The following is a 23211-nucleotide window of genomic DNA, read 5'->3' on the forward strand; positions in this document are numbered from 1 at the left end:
AGAAACTGCCTACAAAAACAATGGCTGCCGTTCGTGTTTTGTCGGCTGCACTCAGGCTGCACTCGGGTCCATTCGGGCTCACTCGAACTCGCCACCTGATTGGCCAACTTTTGCTGTCAATCACAGAACGATGAGCGACGACGCTGATAGGCTCGTTTTTTTGGTAATGCGCTAGAAGCGCCCATACAAGCCTTCATGCCAGACTCACTCCTGGAATCAAATGAAAATTTCCGGAGGGAGGGTTTACCAGGCTACTTTAACTCAACAAAACTGGGAGCAGACCTACAAGCTCGAAACACGTCGCTTCGCGCCGCGTTTCGAGCTTGTAGATCTGCTACTTTTGATGCTTTTGTGTGACGCTGTAGTATGATCAAGTAGGGTGTTGATTTACGAAAAAACTCAAAAAGTAAAAATACGGAGATAAGAGGTTTCTGCCCGACAGCAACGATATGGTTATACTGATAACCATATGGTGGAGTGTACAGCTGTTCCAGTGCTGAGTGTGGAGTGGAAACCATCCCATAATGCTCTTCTTTACTACAAAGTCCTAGAAAATAACTGACTGGTAAAACGTATATTTATTTTATTCTTCGAGTTCCATCAGCCATGGCTGACAGTTCCCACCTGATGTCGTGTGGAAGTTCAGACTGCTCCAGATTGTACTGAATAAGTGCTAGTTTGCATAATGTCTTCAGACTAGGACTCAAGTCTAAGATATAAAGGTCATCACTGTAGATGAAGATGATACGATCTCCCACCATGCAACAGGAGCCACCAATCATCCTTAACGGGCCTTCCCGCTTGGGCTTCAGCTCCTTCCAGGAGAAGGTCTCTACATTGAATTTCCACAGATCATTGAATATGATATGAGCACCAATGCACTTCTCACCACCAAATATGTACAGCTCTCCATTGTAGGTAAAGGCTGAATGACTCCAGCGTCTTTTTGGAAGAAGCTGTGCAGAAGGTGTGTTCAGCCAGCAGTCGGTCTCTGTGTCAAACACTCTGATGCTGATGCTGTTTTGGTTCCTCGTCTCCACGTTGCCCCCACATCTTTGTCCCGATGGGGAGAAGACAACCATGCCTACTTAGGAGACCATTTGTAGGATTTGTGTACTACTTCGCCTCTAGTGGCTCCAATGGAGAATGCGTATCTTGCTAAATTAACAATCTTTGGTTTAGCATGTTGGGAACTGGAGTTATGGCTGTTTAAAGCCCGGCCAATAGGAACACAGATGGGGCAGGGTTTAAGCAATTACAGCCTGTCCCTATTGGCCGTCTAAGAGCACCTAGCAAGTTTGGGAAGTTTAGCATGCTTATGGCTGTTTAACACCCAGCCAAGAGGAACGCAGAGGGGGCGGGCTTAAGCAATTACAGCCTGTCTCTATTGGCTGACTAAGAGCACCTAGAAAGTTCGGGAAGTTTATCATGCTGGGAACTGGAGTTATGGCTGTTTAAAGCCCAGCTAATAGGAACACAGAGGGGGTGGGGCTTAAGCATTTATAGCCTGTCTCTATTGGCCGTCTAAGAGCACCTTTTATAATTATTATTTCCATTTTCTTTTTGTGGGAGGGGCATATACAAGGACCAGACTGCGACTGTCACGGGGCAACCTGTGCCCTATACATAAAGACACATGGGTTAAGGGCATTGCACGCACACACGCACCACACAGTTGCGTCCGATTCATAATCAAGACCACCGGCCGGTTTGGAAGAAACTGTTGGAAGTGTGGCAGATATGTCCTAACAAAATGTCAATACTATAATGTCAATACTATTGAATGCATTCACAAATGTACAAGTAATACACACAGACTTTACAGGGGTAAAACATTCAGTTTATTGTGTAACCTGTGTTAAAAGGAGTTGCTCATTGGTTGTCAACTGTAACTCCTCTGCAGTACTGGCACTAGTGGCAGCGGTGGCCTAGTGGTTAGAGGGGCGGCCTTGATACCGGAAGGTCCCTGGTTCGATTCCCCAATTCATCACATCAATCATGAATCACCGCTGAATAGCCCTTGAGCAAGGCTTCCATGCAGGGTCCGGCTGGAAACAAGCTTCGTGCTTAGTCCGACACCCTGGGTAAACAACAAACTTTGCTTTGCTTTGGGTTGAACTGCCAAACAGAGCAGGACCAAACCATGTAGCTTAAGTAGGGGAGGTCCCAGGGGAAGGTGCCATGTACTGTAGAGGAGGAGGGGTGTTTCACAATGTTTATGGGCAAAGAATACAATATTCTATTGTATTCGGAAATGAATTCAAACACAAAATGGTGTTCAGTCTGAAAGTACAATATCTATTTATGTGTTGGATTATTCATGATATATTTGTCAGCTTGTAGATAAGCTATTTTGGAAGGTTAATTGCTTCCTCTGTTGTGGTAGGATCCTCTCCTATAAAAAGGAGACTGCAGAATCAGAGCTGCAGTCATGCTCAGGTGGGCAGAGAGCTAAGAGCCCAGTCAGAGTTGCCAGGGCCCCCCCTCATAGGGGTGTAGCCTAGTGTGCTTTGTTTTGTTCTTTTCCCTTTTTGATTGTTTTTGCATTACTTTCCTGAGTTCGTTATGTTTTTTTTTGGCCAGCATTATTTTTGTTATTCGAATACAACTGCGCTGTAAAAAGCTACACTGACTTTGGTGGACGAGAAGTGGGAGAAATAAAAACCACAAAAGAGCATTTCTGACTGTTTTTGGAGTCTCGACCTCCGGTCAACTTCACAGCGACCATGTAAATGATCTGTGAAATCACACATGAGTCACAACACTTGTTTCTCAACGTCTTGTCCGGGGCCCACCAAGGGTCCAAATGGTCCCTTACGGGTCAGTAACTGTAAGTGTAACTCAGTAACTCTGAGTATACAGCTGTTATCATATATATAGTGGGTTTACATAGGTTTTTCAGAAAACTGTTTTAGAAGACATTTTTAGAATCGAGAATTTTAGTCTTAATAATGGGTTGAGAGATAAGAGGGAGATAACTTTACGGTCGCTCGGCTCGTTCAATAGACTAATTGCTCGGAGCCAACAGTTCAGTACAGTATGGACACTATAGGCTTACTGTGCATTCTTTCTTTGTCCTGCACTAAGCAAGCACTGTTGAGGGTGTATCGTGTTGTATATTTTGTCCATTACTGATGGTGGTTCTTTGAGTTTGATGCCTTTTTATCCGGCTGTACCTACAGTACTTTTGTATTTTTTTAATCTTTTATTTTGTTCCCTTTTCTCCCCAATGATGTCATCAGGCCAATCGATTACTAGCCACACACTTCTGTGTGGTCACGGCTGTTGTATCCTACTGACTCACCTGCCAGTGAGGAGCCTCCACCGGGAGGACGAAGAGCACGGATTATAAGCAGTGACAATTATCACCCTCCTCCCCCGGATTCGAACCCACAACCTCCTGGCTCCCGGGAAGAGGCACTTCACCACCGCGCCACCCGAGTGCCTCCTGTAACTGTATCTTAACTTCTGTGCTGTTTTTGGTGACCCACACGTCTTTGGTGACCCACACGTCTTTGGTGACCCACACGTCTTTGGTGACCCACACGTTTTTAGTGACCCACACGTTAAACTAAACACTCAGGATGTCCTGGGATTCATCACCGATACCAGAATTTAAACAAAGAAATGTTGGCTGCAGTGTGGGCTGGCGTCCACTAGATGGGGATGTGAGCTATGAAGTGTGCTGAACATTGAATGACTTATCCCATTTGGATTTGTGGGACTAAGCCAGTGTTTATCAAGCATTTTCATTGTCATGTACCCCCCCCCCCCCCCAAACTTGACAAATATTCTCTTATGGGGGTCCCTGGCACAAAATCTGTTCAGATGGACAAATTACGAATCAATTTGGGGTCATGACAATGTTTGAGAACCACTTGATTAGACATGACAAAGTGATGACTTCTTTGTGGCTTACGCCAGTGGTTCTCAAAGTGGGTCCCTGAGAGGGGGGGTCCCCAGTAAAATCTGCTTAACCAAATCTTGAACAAATGTGATTTTTAAACGTTTCATACAAATCTTAAATACAAATCTTGCATGGCGGGTCCCCTGGCACAAAACATGTTCAGATGCGGGGGGTCAAATACGACCAAATACATACATTCGGGAGTCCTTGACACAAAGAAATAATATCGTCTCTGTCGGGTGGAAACCTCATATGTCCAAAACTGTTACTTTTCAGGATTCAAAAGCCGCAAAAGTAGCAGATCTACAAGCTCGAAACGCGCCGCATTTCGAGCTTGCAAATCTGCTACTCTTGATGCTTTTGTGTGACGTTGTAGTATGATCAAATAGGCTGTTAATTTACGGGAAAACACAAACATGGAGATAAGAGGTTTCTGGCCGGCAGCAACGATACGTTGGTTCGTCCTGTCATCTGACGGGATAAAAAAAAAAACAGTGTGAGAACCAACTGGCTTGCGCGGTACGTTGTCACCGTAGCCATGGAGACAAAGCGCTCAGTAATTTCAAAACGGCGTAAATCACAGTTAGAGTTAAAGGACTTGCTCAAGTTGTCTCGTGCTCACGGCGGTTCCCTCGGTCCGCTCAGCAACAGCAGGGGAAGAGGGGAAAACAAAGGGACATTCATGATGCTACAGTAACATGTGTTACCCAATCAAAGGCCTTTAAGTGAAACCATGTCTGGGTGAGTTTTTTTCTCCTTTTTTTGACAGAGATGCAGGCCTTTGCTCCCTGTCCAGGAGGGAGAAGAGCGTTAACGCATGCACGCACACACACACACACACACACACACACACACACACACACACACACACACACACACACACACACACACACACACACACACACACACACACACACACACACACACACAGAGAGAGAGAGAGAGACTCAGGCCAGGACGGAGACAAGCGTTAAGAGCTGGATTTAATGGTTCACATGCACACTGCAATCATCAGATCACACACACACACACACACACACACACACACACACACACACACACACACACACACACACACACACACACACACACACACAGACACAGTAAACGCGCTCCCATCTGCGTTACTGTCGAAGTGTCCTTGAGCAAGACACTTTGACAGTAAGCCCGGCATCGAACCCTGGGAACCTTCCAATTCCCTTCCAATTCCCAAGCAAGGCCGCTCTACTCTACCTCCCGAGTAAAGAGTGCCGTAAATGTATCATCATCGTCATCAGATGATGACAAAGCTGGATTACTTCGCAGAGCGTAAGGGTTGTGTGTGTGTGTGTGTGTGTGTGCGTGTGCGTGTGCGTGTGCGTGTGCGTGTGCGTGCGCGTGCGCGTGCGCACACCCGGTGTGGTGAGTATAGCTGTGCAGAAATGACAGGCCACTGTGCCAATTCTTCCTCATCATTCTAGCAATTGACCCCACTTTGCGAACCACTGTTTAGCAGATGTGAAAGGCAAGTTTCCTCTCTGTCCAGTTTGGCTTATATATCGATGGGTTGCTCAAAATGTCCGTCTTTTCTATCATCCTATCACTGCAAAGGCCTGATTGTTAGTTTAACTCAGTAATATGTAGTTGCTGCAAAATGACATGATGGCTGTGTGCACATACAGCGCTGCCACTGCAGGCCCGCACTGTTGTTTTTTGCCGTTTAAACATTAAATGAGACCGATGGATTCACAATCCAAAATAGTCTAAATGGCATTTAGTTCAAGTATAACCTTGTGCGTGTGTCCTGTATAACCCCCCTGTTTTGCACTGGTCATCTTTATTTCTAATTTCAAGGACCCTGAGAGCGACTCTGAGAGTGTACAAATGGAACCAAATGGACCCGTCAGAGTTACACACCCGTAAGGGGCCATTTGGAACCCCCTCAAGGAACCATGAGGGTCCCTGGACCACACTTTGAGACCCACTGGTATAGCAGAGTGTACCCAGTGAGCCAACATGCAACAATTTCAGCACCCTGACTCTGTTTGACCAGAATGGTCAAACGCCTTTGAAGTAAGTAAGGAAGAGGCCCAATTTCCTTCCAATATTTGGATTGGCTCTAACAATGAGCCGAATAGTGACAAAACACTTCGTTCGCGCCGTCCTGTGCGCCTTGCTCGCGCCACTCGATGCAACGTAGCATCAAGTCGCGTCTTGGCATTGACTTTGTATGCAATCGAACGGCTCGAACAAATATTTTTGTGTCCGTGGAAACACACTTTAAACACCTGTGTTTTAACCACCAAACAACCATTTATCGTTGTTTAAACAACGATAAATTGTCCTCACAATGTCGATTTCTCAAATTCTACTATTACTTGTGGTGACATTTGACCCTCACAAGTATAGGCTAGTAGTATACACACACACACGCACGCACGCGCACACACACACACACACACACACACACACACACACACACACACACACACACACACACACACACACACACACCAGAGACTGACTCAGCAAGAAAGCTTGCCAGTTGAAAGCTACACACAGCAAAAACTCTGGAGTCTTAATTTGAACTCTCTGTGAGATAAACTCTACTCCAGATGTTTACCGCGTAGGGAACTGATAAAGCAGAGCAGTGCTAATAAAATACCTTATCTTTAGCATCAATAATGCAAAAGGATCGAAACAACATTTGCGTTGGGCTCTGCCCACTCCACTGTATATCATTGCTGTCGGGCAGAAACCTCCATATTTGAACTTTTTGTGTTTTTTCGTAAATTAACGCCCTACTTGATGATACTACTGCGTCACACAAAAGTATAAAAAGTAGCAGATCTACAAGCTCGAAACGTGTCGTGAAGCGACAAGTTTTGAACTTGCTATTTTTGAATTTGAATCCTGAAAAGTAACAGTTTTGGACGAGGTTTCCACCCGACAGCGACGATGTGGAATGCAAATAGACGCACAGCTCTGCCTAATTGAATAAAATGTCTTGAGGAAATAATTGGCATAACGACAAAAAAATGGGGGGAAAAAGGGGTAAAAAATATATATATAAGTGAAGAAAAAGAGGATTGGTCAAGGAACTACTGGCAGATTCTTTGCACTGGGAGGCAAAGTCATTACAGTTTCACATTTTTCATTATTTATTTCTGTTTCATTTTTACCTTTTATAACAGATTTTAGCGCTCACTATGACACTGCCGCCAGAGCACTCTGAAAATTCTCTGTGGGTGTATTTCCGAACGCACCCTAAATAATGGTCTGGGCCTCTGCCCCTCCTATTCCCTTCTCCAGATTACCCTGCATCAACAGTTAGTTCCGACCAAGCAATCTGATTGGTTGAAAATGGCTCTCTACCCGTGCTCAAACGAGCATGGCACCACACCTTGCCCTCAAATTAAAATAATCAAAATATAAATATCAGCTGTGCTGATCAGTTGGCTAAATGGCTAGGCTAGCAGTTTGCTTGGTAAGTTTGCAGACGTAGTAGCTAAATCTGGCATAAATAAATTTGTATTTCTATCGAATATCTTATAGTTACAATGAAATTGAACTACCCTTCCTCTTTGCCTGGCCTACTTGTTGTTAACTAGTTGTAGGAACTATTGTTGTATTGTTGTATTGGATCTATTAGCTCGTGCTCATTTGATTTGGCTATTTTATCTCATGTGTTTATGAAAGTAGATAGCTGATATACAGTATTGCACTTTTACCTTAGCGCTAGGTATACTCTCGGTTGCTTGTTTTTACAGGAAATGCACTTAAGACCTCTGGTGATTAGTAGTTTCGTTCCCTACCTATGTTGAATGCACTTATTGTAAGTCGCTTCGGATAAAAGCGTCTGCTAAATGACTGTAATGTAATGTAATGTAACTATTTTGATGGTGATACTCTTGTATAATCGCAATATTACACTCGAGGGTGGCTTTACCGTGGTTATTGCGCGCCTGAGAGGACTCACCTGTGGGAGACAGCCAGTGGTGGAAAAAATATTAAAATGTTTAAGTAAAAGTATCAATACTGCAATGTAGAAATACTTTGTACAAGTAATGTCCGGACTTCTAAATTTACTTGAGTAAAAGTTCAAAAGTATTGGTATCAAAATTTGCTTAAAGTAGGCTACCAAAAGTAGAAAGTACACATTATGCAAAATGTCCCATTTAATAAGTTTTCAAATGTATAAAATGTTTAAAAATCTTTTGAAGATGAACTTATAGATCTGCTATTTTCAAATGGCCGAAATAGGGATGAAGTGGTTAATGTATGTTTTGTAATAATAATCAAAATCTGCAAAGTAACTACGGTAGAAACTAAAGTTTTCAAATAATTAGAGTAAAAGTACAATATTTGCCTCTGAGATGCAGTGGAGTAGAAGTAAAAGTATTGAAATTGGAAATACTCCTCTAAAGTAAAAGTGTCATGTTCTAATGCAGGGATTTCCAAACTGTGGTGCTCAGGTTAGGGCCCTGGTTCTCAAACCTTTTCATGTCAAGGACCCCCAAATTGACACATATTAGCCCCCGGACCCCCATTTGAAAACATATGCCAGGGACCCCCATAAGAGAAGACTTTTACGGCTATAGCAGTGATTCCATGAACTATAATTCATGACCATTCACCAAACAAACAAATTCTTTTCAACCCATGTGAGAAAGTCATCTTCTGTCACTGGTAAACACATGTTTAAAGGAGAATTTTGGACTAAAGTTTTATTACCTTTTCTATGATGTTATGATATCTTAGGATGAATGGTACAGTAGAAAAAAATCATAACTCCACCCCTGGTCCGCCACAGCTTAAAAAGGTGCCCGGATAGGCCTTAGGTTAGATCACATATTTTAATAGCTTTTTTTTTTTTTTTGTGAGAGATCTGACGTTCATAGTGACAGAACACTGTCCAAAAAAAAAAAAAGTCTCTCTAGACAAGATTTCAATCTCGTCTAGCGAGACTTCTGTTTTTTGTTTTGTTTTTTTTGGGTTGCATAGTGTTCTGTCACTATGAACAACAGATCTCACCAAAAAAAAAAAAAAAAAAAAAGCTATTAAAATATGTGATCTAACCTAAGGCCTATCCGCTTCAACTGTAAGTGAGATTCCCCATTCAAGTGAATGAGGCAGCTTAGAGAGCTTTTAAGCTCTGGCGGACCAGGGGTGGAGTTAAATTTTTCTACCGTCCCATTCATCCTAAGATATCATAACATCATAGAAAAGGTAATAAAACTTTAGTCCAAAATTCTCCTTTAAGGAGTAGCTCAGGCAAAAAAATATTATTTTCTATCATGAAGCCTTGAATTCATGGAGATTTTTTCATTTTTGTCACATTCCTGAGCCAATAATTTGATGACCAAACTGCAATTGAGTCTCAAATTGAGTCGACTCCACCCTTCCTCAAATTATTGGCCCTGGAATGCGACAAAAAACAAACAATCTCCATGAATTCAAAGCTTCATGGGGTATGTAGTTGATAGAAAAGTATTTTTTGGGGGCCAACTACTCCTTTAACATTTTGGAGAAATCTCACTTCGCAATCACCTAATGTATTGTTCTCCATTGTGTTGTTCACGTGTAGTTCTACGTTTGTGGAGTAAAGTCTTTGTCTGGTTGTCATTCTAGTCTCCTGAGTTGAACACGTATACATTTCTCTGAAATGTGACCCTTGTCACCAAACCTAACTAACCCTAACCCATATTACTGTGTCAGGGGCCCCAGGGGCCACAGCTTGTCAAGATGCACCGTTAACCCGAGCCGCACCAAACTGGGACACTGTTCAGCCAGGGGTCATGAGACTAGTCTCACCCAAAAAAAAACTAGATAGGTGCATGAACAATATGGTCCCTGTCGGATGGACTTTCTGTGACCTCTATCTTTTCGACTGTGCTTGGTTTTTTTGTTTTATTTCGGTGTAAATCGTTTTTCCATAGTATTTGTTTTCTTCAGTGGTGTAAAGTAACTAAGTACATTTACTCAAGTACTGTACTGTACTGTACTGTACAATTTTGAGGTACTTTCACTTTACTGGAGTATTTCCAATTGTCTATACTTTTACTTACTCCACTACATCTCAGAGGCAAATATTGTACTTTTACTCCACTACAATTACTTGAAAACTTTAGTTACTAGTTACTTTGCAGATATACATTATTACATTATAAAACATACATTAACCACTTTAGCCTTATTTTATACATATAGGCTATTTGAAAATAGACGCTTTACAAGCTGTGAGCTTGTAGATCTGCTATTTTCAAACATTTTAGTACTTTTACTTTTGGTACTTTAAGTATATTTTGATACCAATACTTTTGTACTTTTACTCAAGTACATTTTTAATCCCGGACTTTCACTTGTAACAGAGTACTTCTACATTGCAGTATTGATACGTTTACTTAAGTTAAACATTTGAGTACTTTCTCCACCACCGGTTTTGCTTTGCTTTAAGTTGCATTTAGTTAGATTTTCGGTGCGTGTCCAGCTAAAATAATGGACGCGACCAGGCGAGTATTCATGTGAAGCACTACTCGCCCAATAGTCGCGAGTCATAGCGCCACCTGCAGGATTTACCTGCCGAGATTATGATAAACACACGGAGGACAAGAGAAGGTGTGAGTGTGAAGGAAACCTGTGGGAGACAGCCAGTGGTGGAAAAAATATTAAAATGTTTATGTAAAAGTATCAATACTGCAATGTAGAAATACTTTGTACAAGTAATGTCTGGACTTCTAAATTTACTTGAGTAAAAGTTCAAAAGTATTGGTATCAAAATTTGCTTAAAGTAGGCTACCAAAAGTAGAAAGTACACATTATGCAAAATGTCCCATTTAATAAGTTTTCAAATATAAAATGTTTAAAAATCTTTTGAAGATAGCCGATCTACAAGCTCACAATACGTTGGATCGCGACGCATTGTGAACTTATAGATCTGCTATTTTCAAATGGCCGAAATAGGGATGAAGTGGTTAATGTATGTTTTGTAATAATAATCAAAATCTGCAAAGTAACTACGGTAGAAACTAAAGTTTTCAAATAATTAGAGTAAAAGTACAATATTTGCCTCTGAGATGCAGTGGAGTAGAAGTAAAAGTATTGAAATTGGAAATACTCCTCTAAAGTAAAAGTGACATGTTCTAATGCAGGGATTTCCAAACTGTGGTGCTCAGGTTAGGGCCCTGGTTCTCAAACCTTTTCATGTCAAGGACCCCCAAATTGACACATATTAGCCCCCGGACCCCCATTTGAAAACATATGCCAGGGACCCCCATAAGAGAAGACTTTTACGGCTATAGCAGTGATTCCATGAACTATAATTCATGACCATTCACCAAACAAACAAATTCTTTTCAACCCATGTGAGAAGGTCATCTTCTGTCACTGGTAAACACATGTTTAAAGGAGAATTTTGGACTAAAGTTTTATTACCTTTTCTATGATGTTATGATATCTTAGGATGAATGGTACAGTAGAAAAAATTCATAACTCCACCCCTGGTCCGCCACAGCTTAAAAAGGTGCGCGGATAGGCCTTAGGTTAGATCACATATTTTAATAGCTTTTTTTTTTTTTTGAGAGAGAGATCTGACGTTCATAGTGACAGAACACTGTCAAAAAAAAAAAAAAAAAAAAAGTCTCGCTAGACAAGATTTCAATCTCGAGATTTCAATCTCGTCTAGCGAGACTTCTGTTTTTTTTTTTTTTTTTTTTTTTGGTTGCATAGTGTTCTGCTTCAACTGTAAGTGAGATTCCCCATTCAAGTGAATGAGGCAGCTTAGAGAGCTTTTAAGCTCTGGCAGACCAGGGGTGGAGTTATGAAATTTTTCTACCGTACCATTCATCCTAAGATATCATAACATCATAGAAAAGATAATACATTTTTGTCGCATTCCTGAGCCAATAATTTGATGACCAAACTGCAATTGAGTCTCAAATTGAGTCGACTCCACCCTTCCTCAAATTATTGGCCCAGGAATGCGACAAAAAACAAACAATCTCCATGAATTCAAAGCTTCATGGGGTATGCAGTTGATAGAAAAGTATTTTTGGGGGGCGAACTACTCCTTTAACATTTTGGAGAAATCTCACTTCGCAATCACCTAATGTATTGTTCTCCATTGTGTTGTTCACGTGTAGTTCTACGTTTGTGGAGTAAAGTCTTTGTCTGGTTGTCATTCTAGTCTCCTGAGTTGAACACATATACATTTCTCTGAAATGTGACCCCTGTCACCAAACCTAACTAACCCTAACCCATATTACTGTGTCAGGGGGCCCCAGGGGCCACAGCTTGTCAAGATGCACCGTTAATCCGAGCCGCGCCAAACTGGGACACTGTTCAGCCAGGGGTCATGAGACTAGTCTCACCCAAAAAAAAACGAAATAGGTGCATGAACAATACAGCCAGGGGTCATGAGACTAGTCTCACCCAAAAAAAAACTAAATAGGTGCATGAACAATATGGTCGCTGTCGGATGGACTTTCTGTGACCTCTATCTTTTCGACTGTGCTTAGTTTTTTTGTTTTATTTCGGTGTAAATCGTTTTTCCATAGTATTTGTTTTCTTCAGTGGTGTAAAGTAACTAAGTACATTTACTCAAGTACTGTACTGTACTGTACAATTTTGAGGTACATTCACTTTACTGGAGTATTTCCAATTGTCTATACTTTTACTTACTCCACTACATCTCAGAGGCAAATATTGTACTTTTACTCCACTACAATTACTTGAAAACTTTACTTGCAGATATACATTATTACATTATAAAACATACATTAACCACTTTAGCCTTATTTTATACATATTAGTCCAGGGGCCAAGCCATATTTTGGTACCACCTAAGGTGACCGTAAAGTTTTTGTATTTTTGTCTTCCTACATGTCTCTAGTTTATATTTTGGTATGATAACCCTTCCAATCTTGTAGCTTAATGGCAGTTATCACTACCTACCGGCTAATGTATCCGGTAGGAGACACAAAGTAGAATCTTTGTGTCTCCTACACCCAGGCATCAAATTATTGCGACAAAAAACTAAATATATCCATGTATTCAAGGCTTCATGGGGTGTGCAATTGATAGAAAATAAATATTTTTTGGGGTGAACTCCTCTTTAGGTTTCCCAGGGGGACTCTCTACCCATTCAGCTATGACCACCCTGGACCGAAGGAGGGTAAACTTTTACAAGCTTATGGAAAGCAGTCTTTTTGCAAACACCAAAAATCTGAGAAGTTATCAATTGCACACCCCATGAAGCCTTGAATACATGGATATATTTTGTTTTTTGTCGCAATAATTTGATGCCCGGCTGTAGGAGACACAAAGATTCTACTTTGTGTCTCCTACCGGATACATTAGCCAGTAGGTAGTGATAACTGCCATTAAGCTACAAGATTGGAAGGGTTATCATACCAAAATATAAACTAGAGACATGTAGGAAGACAAAAATACAAAAACTTTACGGTCACCTTAGGTGGTACCAATTTGTGAAAATATCAGTGTTGGCCCCTGGACTATAGGCTATTTGAAAATAGACCATTTACAAGCTGTGAGCTTGTAGATCTGCTATTTTCAAACATTTTAGTACTTTTACTTTTGGTACTTTAAGTATATTTTGATACCAATACTTTTGTACTTTTACTCAAGTACATTTTTAATCCCAGACTTTTACTTGTAACAGAGTACTTCTACATTGCAGTTTTGATACCTTTACTTAAGTAAAACATTTGAGTACTTTTTCCACCACCGGTTTTGTTTTGCTTTAAGTTGCATTTAGTTAGATTTTCGGTGCGAGTCCAGCTAAAATAATGGACGCGACCAGGCGAGTATTCATGTGAAGCACTCCTCGCCCAATAGTAGCGAGTCATAGCGCCACCTGCAGGATTTACCTGCCGAGATTATGATAAACACACGGAGGACAAGAGAAGGTGTGAGTGTGAAGGAAAGGAGGGGAGGAAAAACACTAGGATTTAAGCAAAAAACTATATAAAATGAGCTTAATGTGGTTGACTGTCCCTCAGGGCTCTACACAAGTGGATTTTCTGTTTCCACTCGACATTACATATCTTCGCTGAAAATGTCTTCGATGAAAATAGCCGATCTACAAGCGCTGCGACGCCTCGTGAGCTTGTAGATCGGCTATTTTCTGCTAAAGGGTTCCCCACAATACAGATGCTGGCGTTTAAGTGGTTAAGAAGTTAATCAGACTAATCAATTTAGTGGTCAATTATAATTTTTTAATTTAATTTAATTTAATTTAATTTAATTTAATTTAATTTAATTTAATTTAATTTAATTTAATTTAATTTAATTTACAATAACAATAACAATCAAAGTGTGCGTGCGTGTGCGCGTGTGTGTTTCAGGTGATGGCATTGGAGGGTGACTTTGACCCGGACAAAGTGATTGACAGGATCGACATCTGTCCAGAGAACGCCGAGGTCACGCTGACCGACTTCAGAGCCTATCAGACGGTGGTGCTGGACCCCGAGGGCGACACCCAGCTAGACCCCGACTGGGTGGTCCTCAACCAGGTCAGCCAATCACATTCTATTTGGTATTACCTCTTAAATTAGCGACCATAATAACTTAAGCCTTATATACAGTATACGTTTCTCTGAACTTTGACCTTTCGCCAAACAAAATCCTTAGTATAAATGTAGACTCTAAAATAACCTTTATGTTGACTAAAAGCTAAAATATTGCTATTTCCTGATTTTTACCTCATTTTACATAATTCATTCAAATTATGCTAATGAAGAAAGGTTGCAAGTCTCCACCATGATAATAGATATATTTCTGGATCACAAGCATGGACTTAGACTCTTAAATCACCTTTCTAAGTTTAATTGGAAGCTAAATGAAAGCCATTTCCAGTTTTGGTAAATAATTAGCTCATTATGCTAAATACTCAACTGGCTCAACATGCAACGTTTAGCAACCAAGCTTAATCTCATCTGCTAAGCCTATAGATGGCATTTGAATCATTAAAGTTGACAGGAAACCCATTTCTGGGTTGACCTATGGGGGCTTCCAGTTGACTAGTAGGTCAGTTCACGTGGTATCAAGAAGACTCACTCCAAAACCAACTCACCCCATTGCTAGGAAAACTCACTCCGGAAAACTCACCCCACAGGTTAGGAAAACTCACCCCCAATTTTTTTTCCGGGGGTAGGAAAACTCACCCCAGGACCTGAGAAAACTCACTCCGGAAACTCACCCCAATGGTGCCCAGCTAGTCGCAGATTTTTTTTCTGGCTCTTCCTGAACACACCTGTGGATTACACCAGGTACAATGACTTTTTCTTTTTTTGCTGCTCTCCCTCATGGAGCTACTTGCGGATTATACCAGGGTCAGTCCTTCAGGGACACGCACTGACCTTTTGCACCTTAATCCCATGTATAATGCACTGACATTTGTCTTTTTTTTTTTATTGTGCTCTGTTTTTCTCTAAGCACCTTAACGTCCATAAGTATATCATGCACAGTATACATTGCTGCTATGCTCAGGCACCTTAGTTTGTTTCTTATCTCAGGTACTTTGTAAATATGTAGATAACTTGTTTGGCCTTCTGTTGTTCTCTTGTCTGATCTCCTTCCCACTTACCCCCCACCCCTCTTCTTCTTCTCCCTCCCCCCTCTTCTTTCTATGGAAATTAACGTTGCGATGGGAATGATGTAAAAAAACGAATTTCACCCACTTTTTTACCTTGTAAACCTGTGATGTGACAATAAACCTGATTCTGATTCTAAAGACCACCGCTGACAGTGCGTGCTCGCACGTGCATGTGGAGCTCCCAGCCCCCATAAAAAATAAAACAGCAAAAAAAATATATATACATATATATATATTTTTTTGCTGTTTTATTTTTTATTTTCTTTGTGTAATGATATTCGAACTGTGGTGCCACTATATATGTCTATGAATTGAATACCAAGGCCCTCATTGGAAACAAGTCCGCAAGGACTTTTATGAACGGACCTGTTAGACAAAGTATTTTAGATGTAAATGTGTTGTTTTACATTTTTTGCCTAATAAAATATTCAATCAAAAATAGTAGCTCCAGGGCTAAGGGGGCGCCGCCCCTGTTAGCCCCCCCCCTACCGACTGGATTTGAGAAGCAGGAAGAGATAAGTCACCTCTTCACAGTAACACTGCATTCGTTACCGTAGACCTACCTATCTGTTCTCAACAGGCTGTCTTGTGTGAGGTGAGTGAACTAATACTTGCTTTTAAGGTCCAACACATTTTTGTCATAGACAATCAAACTTGTGAACATATTTAAAGAGGCTAAAATGTAGGTTTCTCTAGTATTCTTGGGTGTCCTTGTAATTTAGCTCAAAATTAGGTGTCTTTTACTGCTGTTTTTTTCTCTTCTGTTTTGCACCCTTTTGTAATGTTTATATGTGCTTGTGTAATGTTGCCTGTTTACGGATGGATATCAGCTTTCTTTTCTCAAGTTCTTTGACCGTTTCAAGCCAGTGTAAGTGATGCTGTTGAATAATAAGCCATGACAATAATACTGTATGCTGACGATACTGGACTAATAGTACATGTATAAAACATACCTCACTATACATTTGGTGTCTGTCTATCGTTATAAAATGATTAGTGTGTTGTTAAATGAAGCAAAGTTGTATAAATTAATGTTGTTGATAATGTAATCTTGTAAAAATATAATACTAATAATACTACTACTAATAATCTGCTATGGTCTAACATCTGTCGTACACACTTTAAATGTCCCCTCTCTCACACACACACCTACCCACCCACCCACCCCCCCCCACACACACACACACACACACACACACACACACACACACACAGACACACACACACACACACACACACACACACACACACACACACACACACACACACACACACACACACACACACACACACACACACACATAGTTACACTCTTCCAACTACTGCATTTTTCTCTCTGCACAGAAGACTTGTCCCAGCCAGTGTGTGTTTGTGTTCTTATGGTGTGTATGTTGTGTGTATATTCATATCAATCTGTGACTGTTTGAACATGTTGGTGATGAACATACTGTAGATATTCCTCTCCTCGTCACTCGGCCCAACCTGGTTGATTGTGTGTTTTTTTCAGTCTCACATCAACATGTCATTTCAAAATACAATAATGATACAGATCAGTGATGGAAAAGGCTTCCAAACTGGCCCAATCTCTACTCTGTGGGAGTGGGAGCCCCCACCAGGGAGCTAGCTTTACAGACCACTGGACAGGCTGGTCAGTGACACAGCCAGCCTGTTCAGGTTGCTAGTGTCCCCCCCCCCCCCCCCCAACAAAATGAAGCAAATCATTTTATATTATTCCCACAAATGATGTCCAAACATCATGCTAATTGGTACACATTATCTCTATACTCAAGTGATCAAGTCCCATTTTTCATATTCCAGCCTGATTGGTGAATTCTGAACATTGCTGGCCCACAATAACCTACCTGACCTGGCGGAGTACTACTGTATTACTTACAGTCCTTACAGTAGGCTGTATGATTCAGTGACAGTTATGATTACATAATTTAATAATGTTTTTTATTGCAAAATGCATTTACAATACACTTTTCTCCTGTAAGTACATGCCCTGGATGATGTTATAAAAAGTTTTTATGTGGTGTCTGATACATTTTCTGTATTGTTTGTGGGAAACTGTAGGGTAAAGAGCCTTTTCTCTGCAACCCAAAATGTGGAACTGATACAAATGCATCCTTGAGGTATGACAAAAATGTACTATAACCTTCATAATGTTAATTCAGTTCATTCATTCAGTAATACAACAAGCTTGTGTGCTATTGTCATTTCCCTTTCTTTATAGGAGTGCACCATGGAATCCTCCGTGACGTCACCTTCACCTACCATTGACTGGTTTGACTACTATGACAATATCACTTCACCACTTCCTTCCCCTACCATTGAATATGACTATGAATACTATGTTGCCAATGGCACTGTTCCTTATGTCCACAATTGGTGCATTAACGATCCATGGTGCGTCACCCTGCTTGTGATACATGTGATCATCTTCCTGCTCGGGGTTGTGGGCAACGGCCTGGTCATCTGGGTCATTGGCTTCAAGATGAAGCAGAAGACGGTGACCACAACATGGTACCTCAGCCTGGCCGTCTCCGACTTCCTCTTCTGCGCAACGCTGCCTTTCAACTTCCATATGAGAGCAACAGGATCTTGGATCTTTGGACTTTTCATTTGCAAGTTCACCTCCTATTTCTTGTACCTCAACATGTTCAGTAGCATTTTCCTGATGGTTGTCATCAGTGTTGACCGTTGTGTGGGTGTTGTGTTTGTGTTTTGGGCCCGAAATAATCGTACGCTGAAAAGGGCAACGCTTACAGTGGTTGTTGCCTGGCTCTTTGCTATGGCGCTGAGCATTCCCTCCTTAGTGGGTCGTGACATTATAACAGACCATAATCAGGTTACTTATTGCTACAGCAAAGATGGATCGCTACCCGGCAGCTATACAGGTGTCCTTGTCCTTCGCTTTGTTCTAGGCTTTGTATTCCCTCTGGTCATCATCATTGTGTGTTCTTCTATTATCATTGTAAGGCTACGGAACAACAGGATGGCCAGAATGGCCAGAACGGCCATGCCCTTCAAGGTCATGACTGCTGTGATTGTCACATTTGTCATCTGTTGGCTCCCTTTCCACATCTTTAAATTACTAAACATCAGTCTGATTCAGCACATTATTAACATTGGACTGTATGTAACAGTGACTGTTGCAAGCGCAAACAGTTGCATCAACCCGTTCCTGGTCTTTAAGATACTCAGAGGAACAATGGGGTCTGGTATTTAAGTTACTCAGAGGAACAATGAGTCTGATCTTTAAGATACTCAGAGGACCAATGAGTCTGATCTTTAAGATACTCAGAGGACCAATGGGTCTGATCTTTAAGATACTCAGAGGATCAATGGGTCTGATCTTTAAGATACTCAGAGGAACAATGAGTCTGATCTTTAAGATACTCAGAGGAACAATGGGTCTGAACTTTAAGATACTCAGAGGATCAATGCCCAGATAGATACATTCCAAACGGTATCAAGAAGACTCACTCCAAAACCAACTCACCCCATTGCTAGGAAAACTCACTCCGGAAAACTCACCCACAGGGTAGGAAAACTCACCCCCAAGATTTTCAGGGGTAGGAAAACTCACCCCAGGACCTGAGAAAACTCACTCCGGAAAACTCACGCCAACGGTTTTTAACTTTGTGGAAAACTCACCCCAATGGTTTTTAACTTTGTGAGCTTTCCATTTTCACAGCATGCTTTCATAATGTGATGGTGAAAAATGGTTTAAAAAAAGGTAAATCTACCGGCTAGTGAGCGTTCCATTTTCACAGAATGCTTTCATAATGTGAGCTTTCCATTTTCACAGAATGCTTTCATAATGATGTTTAATCCATATCTGTATTAATCCATATCTGGATTAAATTCTTTCTTTGAAGGTATAGAATTACCAAATTATGTTGTTCAATTATATTTAGCTAATTAAAGTGCTTTAAATACAAGGTAGATTTCATCAGAAAAGTGAACATTCCAATGTCAAATTATGTTGTTCAATTACATTTAGCTAATTAAAGTGCTTTAAATACAAGGTAGATTTCATCAGAAAAGTGAACATTCCAATGTGTTTATAATCAATGTGTTTATAAGGCAAACATCAGATAGGCACTTTTGTCCATTTTTTTCTATGCAGTTATGTCGTAGTAACTGTGTTCTGACCTGTTGTTTTACACTGCCTCTTTTGTCAAATAAACTGATCTATTCCTACATTTGACCTCTTGTGTTGTGTTATGGTGAACGGCAACTTGTAGCTTATGTGTAAACCAGATATTTAGAGCAGTGTTTCTACAAGTTTTGGGCTTTTCTGCTGAAATCAATATAATCTTGCCTCCTGTCTACATGGACAATGAAGACAATATTTTAAACACAAAAATATCATTGAACGACATAATTTGGTAATTCTATACCTTCAAAGAAATAATTTAATCCAGTATGGATTAAACATGTCTCATTATGAAAGCATTCTGTGAAAAAGGAAAGCTCACAAGCCGGTAGATGTGCCTTTTTTAAACATACAGACTTGGTGTAGAGGGGAAAAGTTAAACCCACCCACAAAACAAAAACTCACTGTACTTTACACCATTGAGTTTTTCGGGGGTGAGTTTTCCTACTCCCGGGGTGAGTCTTCCTACCCCCGGGGTGAGTGTTCCGGAGTGAGTTTTCTCAGGTCCTGGGGTGAGTTTACCCACCCCCCGGGGTGAGTGTTCCTAGCTCCGGGGTAAGTTTTCCTTTTTGAGTTGGGGTGAGTTGGTTTTGGAGTGAGTCTTCTTGTATTCGTTCACGTTTTCTTTGTCTTTTCAACCCATGTGAGAATGTTATCTTCTATCACTGGTAAACACATGGTAACATTTTACTGTGCCAAATTGGATAAATCTCACTTCACAATCACCTAATGTATTGTTATATGTTGCATCTGTTGTGATAGACTATACGCAATATGTATTATAGCCCAATCTATATACTGATGGTCTGGTCACAGACACACACAACTTAAAGTTCTTAGCTTAGCACGGGAGCTCTTGTTTATTCACTGTCTCTGTCTCAGTACAGGTTTTAACTGACATCCGTTCTAGTGCTTGTCACAATAAGACATCCTGCTTCTAGTAGTCATAATAGTAACACACCTTCACAATAAAGGTCTAAGCAGTACCAAACATTGCATCTCCCGTTTAACAAGAAAACAAGATGTGGCTTTGCAGAGCATCAAATGAAATGCAGAAAAATAAGGCACTTAAATGACAATCTAATGCCACAATATAAAAGTCACACTATACTGTAAAATCACACAGTGCAAATAACTTCAGTACACAAATATAGCTTCAGTATACACTGACACGTGCTGAGGTATTTAAGTGTGCATCTTCTGGATTTAAAAAAAAATGTATATAGGGCAGTGATCCGCCTACACCCTTTACAATCAATCATAGGTCAAAGACTTGCCTCGGCTTTTGGACTGTTTCCTCCTTCTGTTGACTCATACCTGGCCAAAACATTACGTCCCTTGCTTGTTTGCTCTTCTCTACTCCAAAATGTCCTGTGTGTATGCATTTTAGCATGTATGGTCTGAGCTTGTGTGGAATGATTATTCTTCAGAAGGATCCCATCCGCCTCTGTGATCTCGTCACAGTGGTCCCAGTACTTGCTGATGAGTGGGTGACATTTTTTTCTTATCTCCGGCCAGCCTGACCAAATGACTTGCTTGAGAGTGGAGAGCCTTCAGCTCCGTTGCAGCAAGCCAGTCCAGTGTGTCATTGTCTAGGTCAATTAGGCCACGATCACCATTAGGTGGCCGGTGTTTGGGGCAGCTGGTCATCACGTGTTCCACAGTTCTGTAGTGGATCCCCACATTCGCAGTGGGCATCGTCTGTGAGACCCCACTTCTGCATTGATGCACCGAAACGTCCCACACCTGTCCTCAGGCGATTGAGGGTTGTCCACTCCTTACGTTGGAGGTGGTGGCCAGGAGCATCTGTTGGGTCCTCGATTAATTTTTGAAGCCTGGATTGTTCTGCTGCTTTCCACTGGTCTCTCCATCTTGCCTTCACCCAGGAAGCCATGGGCTGGGCTGATGACAGTGTGCACTTGTGTCTCCATGGCCTCTGATAGAGACTTGTCCTCTTCATCTATGGATTTTCTCGACAGTGTGTCGGCTACCGGGCGGGATCTCTTTGTCTGGTCTTTGGATACGAGTTGTGCTGTATTTTTGCAGTGCGAGTATCATGTACTGTAGGCGTGGTGGAGCAAGGGCTAGGGGTTTGCGGAGAATAGTCTCTAGCGGTTTGTGGTCTGATTCCACAGTTACTGTATATGTCACCCATAGAGGTACTCGTGGAAACTCTTACACCCATACAGGACTGCATATAGCTCCTTCTCGATTTGGGTGTAGTTTTGCTCCGTGCTGTTAAGCGGGAGGCATGCGTTAATCCGACAGACCTTTTCTCCGACTATGTGACATCCGCGTGCGGTTAGGGTTAGGGTGCGGGTTTGGTTCGGGTTTACTGTTTAATGTCGGAGCACTGCGCTGTCGGAGGAATGCGCTGTCGGACTAACGTACTGCACCCCTGTTAAGCAGCTTGGTTGATGAATATGCTACTGGCCTGCCTTCTTGCATGATGGTTGCATCCAGGCCATGTTTTGACGCATCCACGTGCAGTGTCACTTCATTTCCAGGATCAAAATAAGCTAACACTGGCCCTGGCTCTGCTATATTGATCTATAAATGTCATCTGCTGAAACACACTCTCCGCGTCCCTAGGTGTCTAAGTGGTGCACACACATCGGGCGCGAATCTCGCCAGGTAATTTACCATGCCTAACACGGTTTCAAGCTCTGCCTCACTTGTTGGCGGTGGCATGTCTCTGATGGCTTTCACCTCTGGTCTGGTTTCAAACCGTTGGCTGTGAGTTTATGACCGAAGTAGCTCACCTCGGGAACACAGATGCAACACTTCTCTCGGTTCAGTTGTATCCCTCTCTCTCTGGTGCGGTCGAGCATGGCTCGGAGGCTGCTGTCGTGCTCCTCTTTTGTTTTGTCGAACACAACAATGTCGTCCACGATGCCAGCCACTCCTCTTAGGCCTTCGTATAGTCTAGCCAGACAACTATTCCACAATCTCCGAATGCTATATAGAGTCTGGAACTGCAACTCCCGAAATCCGATTGAGGAAACTGGCACTTCCGTTCACGAAAATATATTTTAAAATATCTTTACATTTTCTTTTTTAATTTCCATTTCTGCTAAGCAGCAAGCTAAATATAAATAAATGATTTTGATTTATAGTCGGATAAATTTGCACGACTGTAAAGACGAAACGGAGAGGAAGCTTCACATCCGGTTTATAGTCTAATCATGATCAGAGCTTCTGAGTCCTAGACTGTATGACCGGCAACATTTGAAAATTGTGGGAGGCAACAGTCTGGCCATGCGAGACTAGCCTTCATATGTCTCATCCACCCTCCTCTGGAATTCATCCTGGGCAGACACGATGCCAAAGGGCAGCCCGAGGAAACGATATCTTCCAAATGTGGTGTTAAATGTAGTGAGCATTGAGGACTTATCACTTAGCTTGATTGCCCAATAAAAAAAGGATGCTGAAGTACTATGCTTCTGCTAACTTGGATGTCACGTCCTCCAATGTGGGTAGGGGGTAATATGGCCTCATTATTGCCTTGTTTAGGGGGTCTTGGGTCTAGGCATACTCTGTCTTTAG

General features: G+C 41.5%; 1 protein-coding gene across 1 annotated transcript; it reads left to right on the plus strand.

Annotated features, from left to right (window-relative positions):
- Positions 1 to 759: 759 nt before the first annotated feature.
- On the plus strand, positions 760 to 18732 carry LOC311043912 (formyl peptide receptor-related sequence 4-like; the record flags this gene model as incomplete). The annotated part of the gene is made up of 3 exons (XM_084055336.1): positions 760 to 828; positions 14251 to 14418; positions 17737 to 18732. 3 exons carry the CDS (start codon positions 760 to 762, stop codon positions 18730 to 18732), a joined length of 1233 nt encoding a protein of 410 aa, XP_083911462.1.
- Positions 18733 to 23211: the final 4479 nt, after the last annotated feature.

This window comes from Gymnoscopelus microlampas (assembly GCF_963454915.1).
Source record: "Gymnoscopelus microlampas genome assembly, chromosome: 4".
Taxonomy (NCBI): Eukaryota; Metazoa; Chordata; class Actinopteri; order Myctophiformes; family Myctophidae; genus Gymnoscopelus; species Gymnoscopelus microlampas.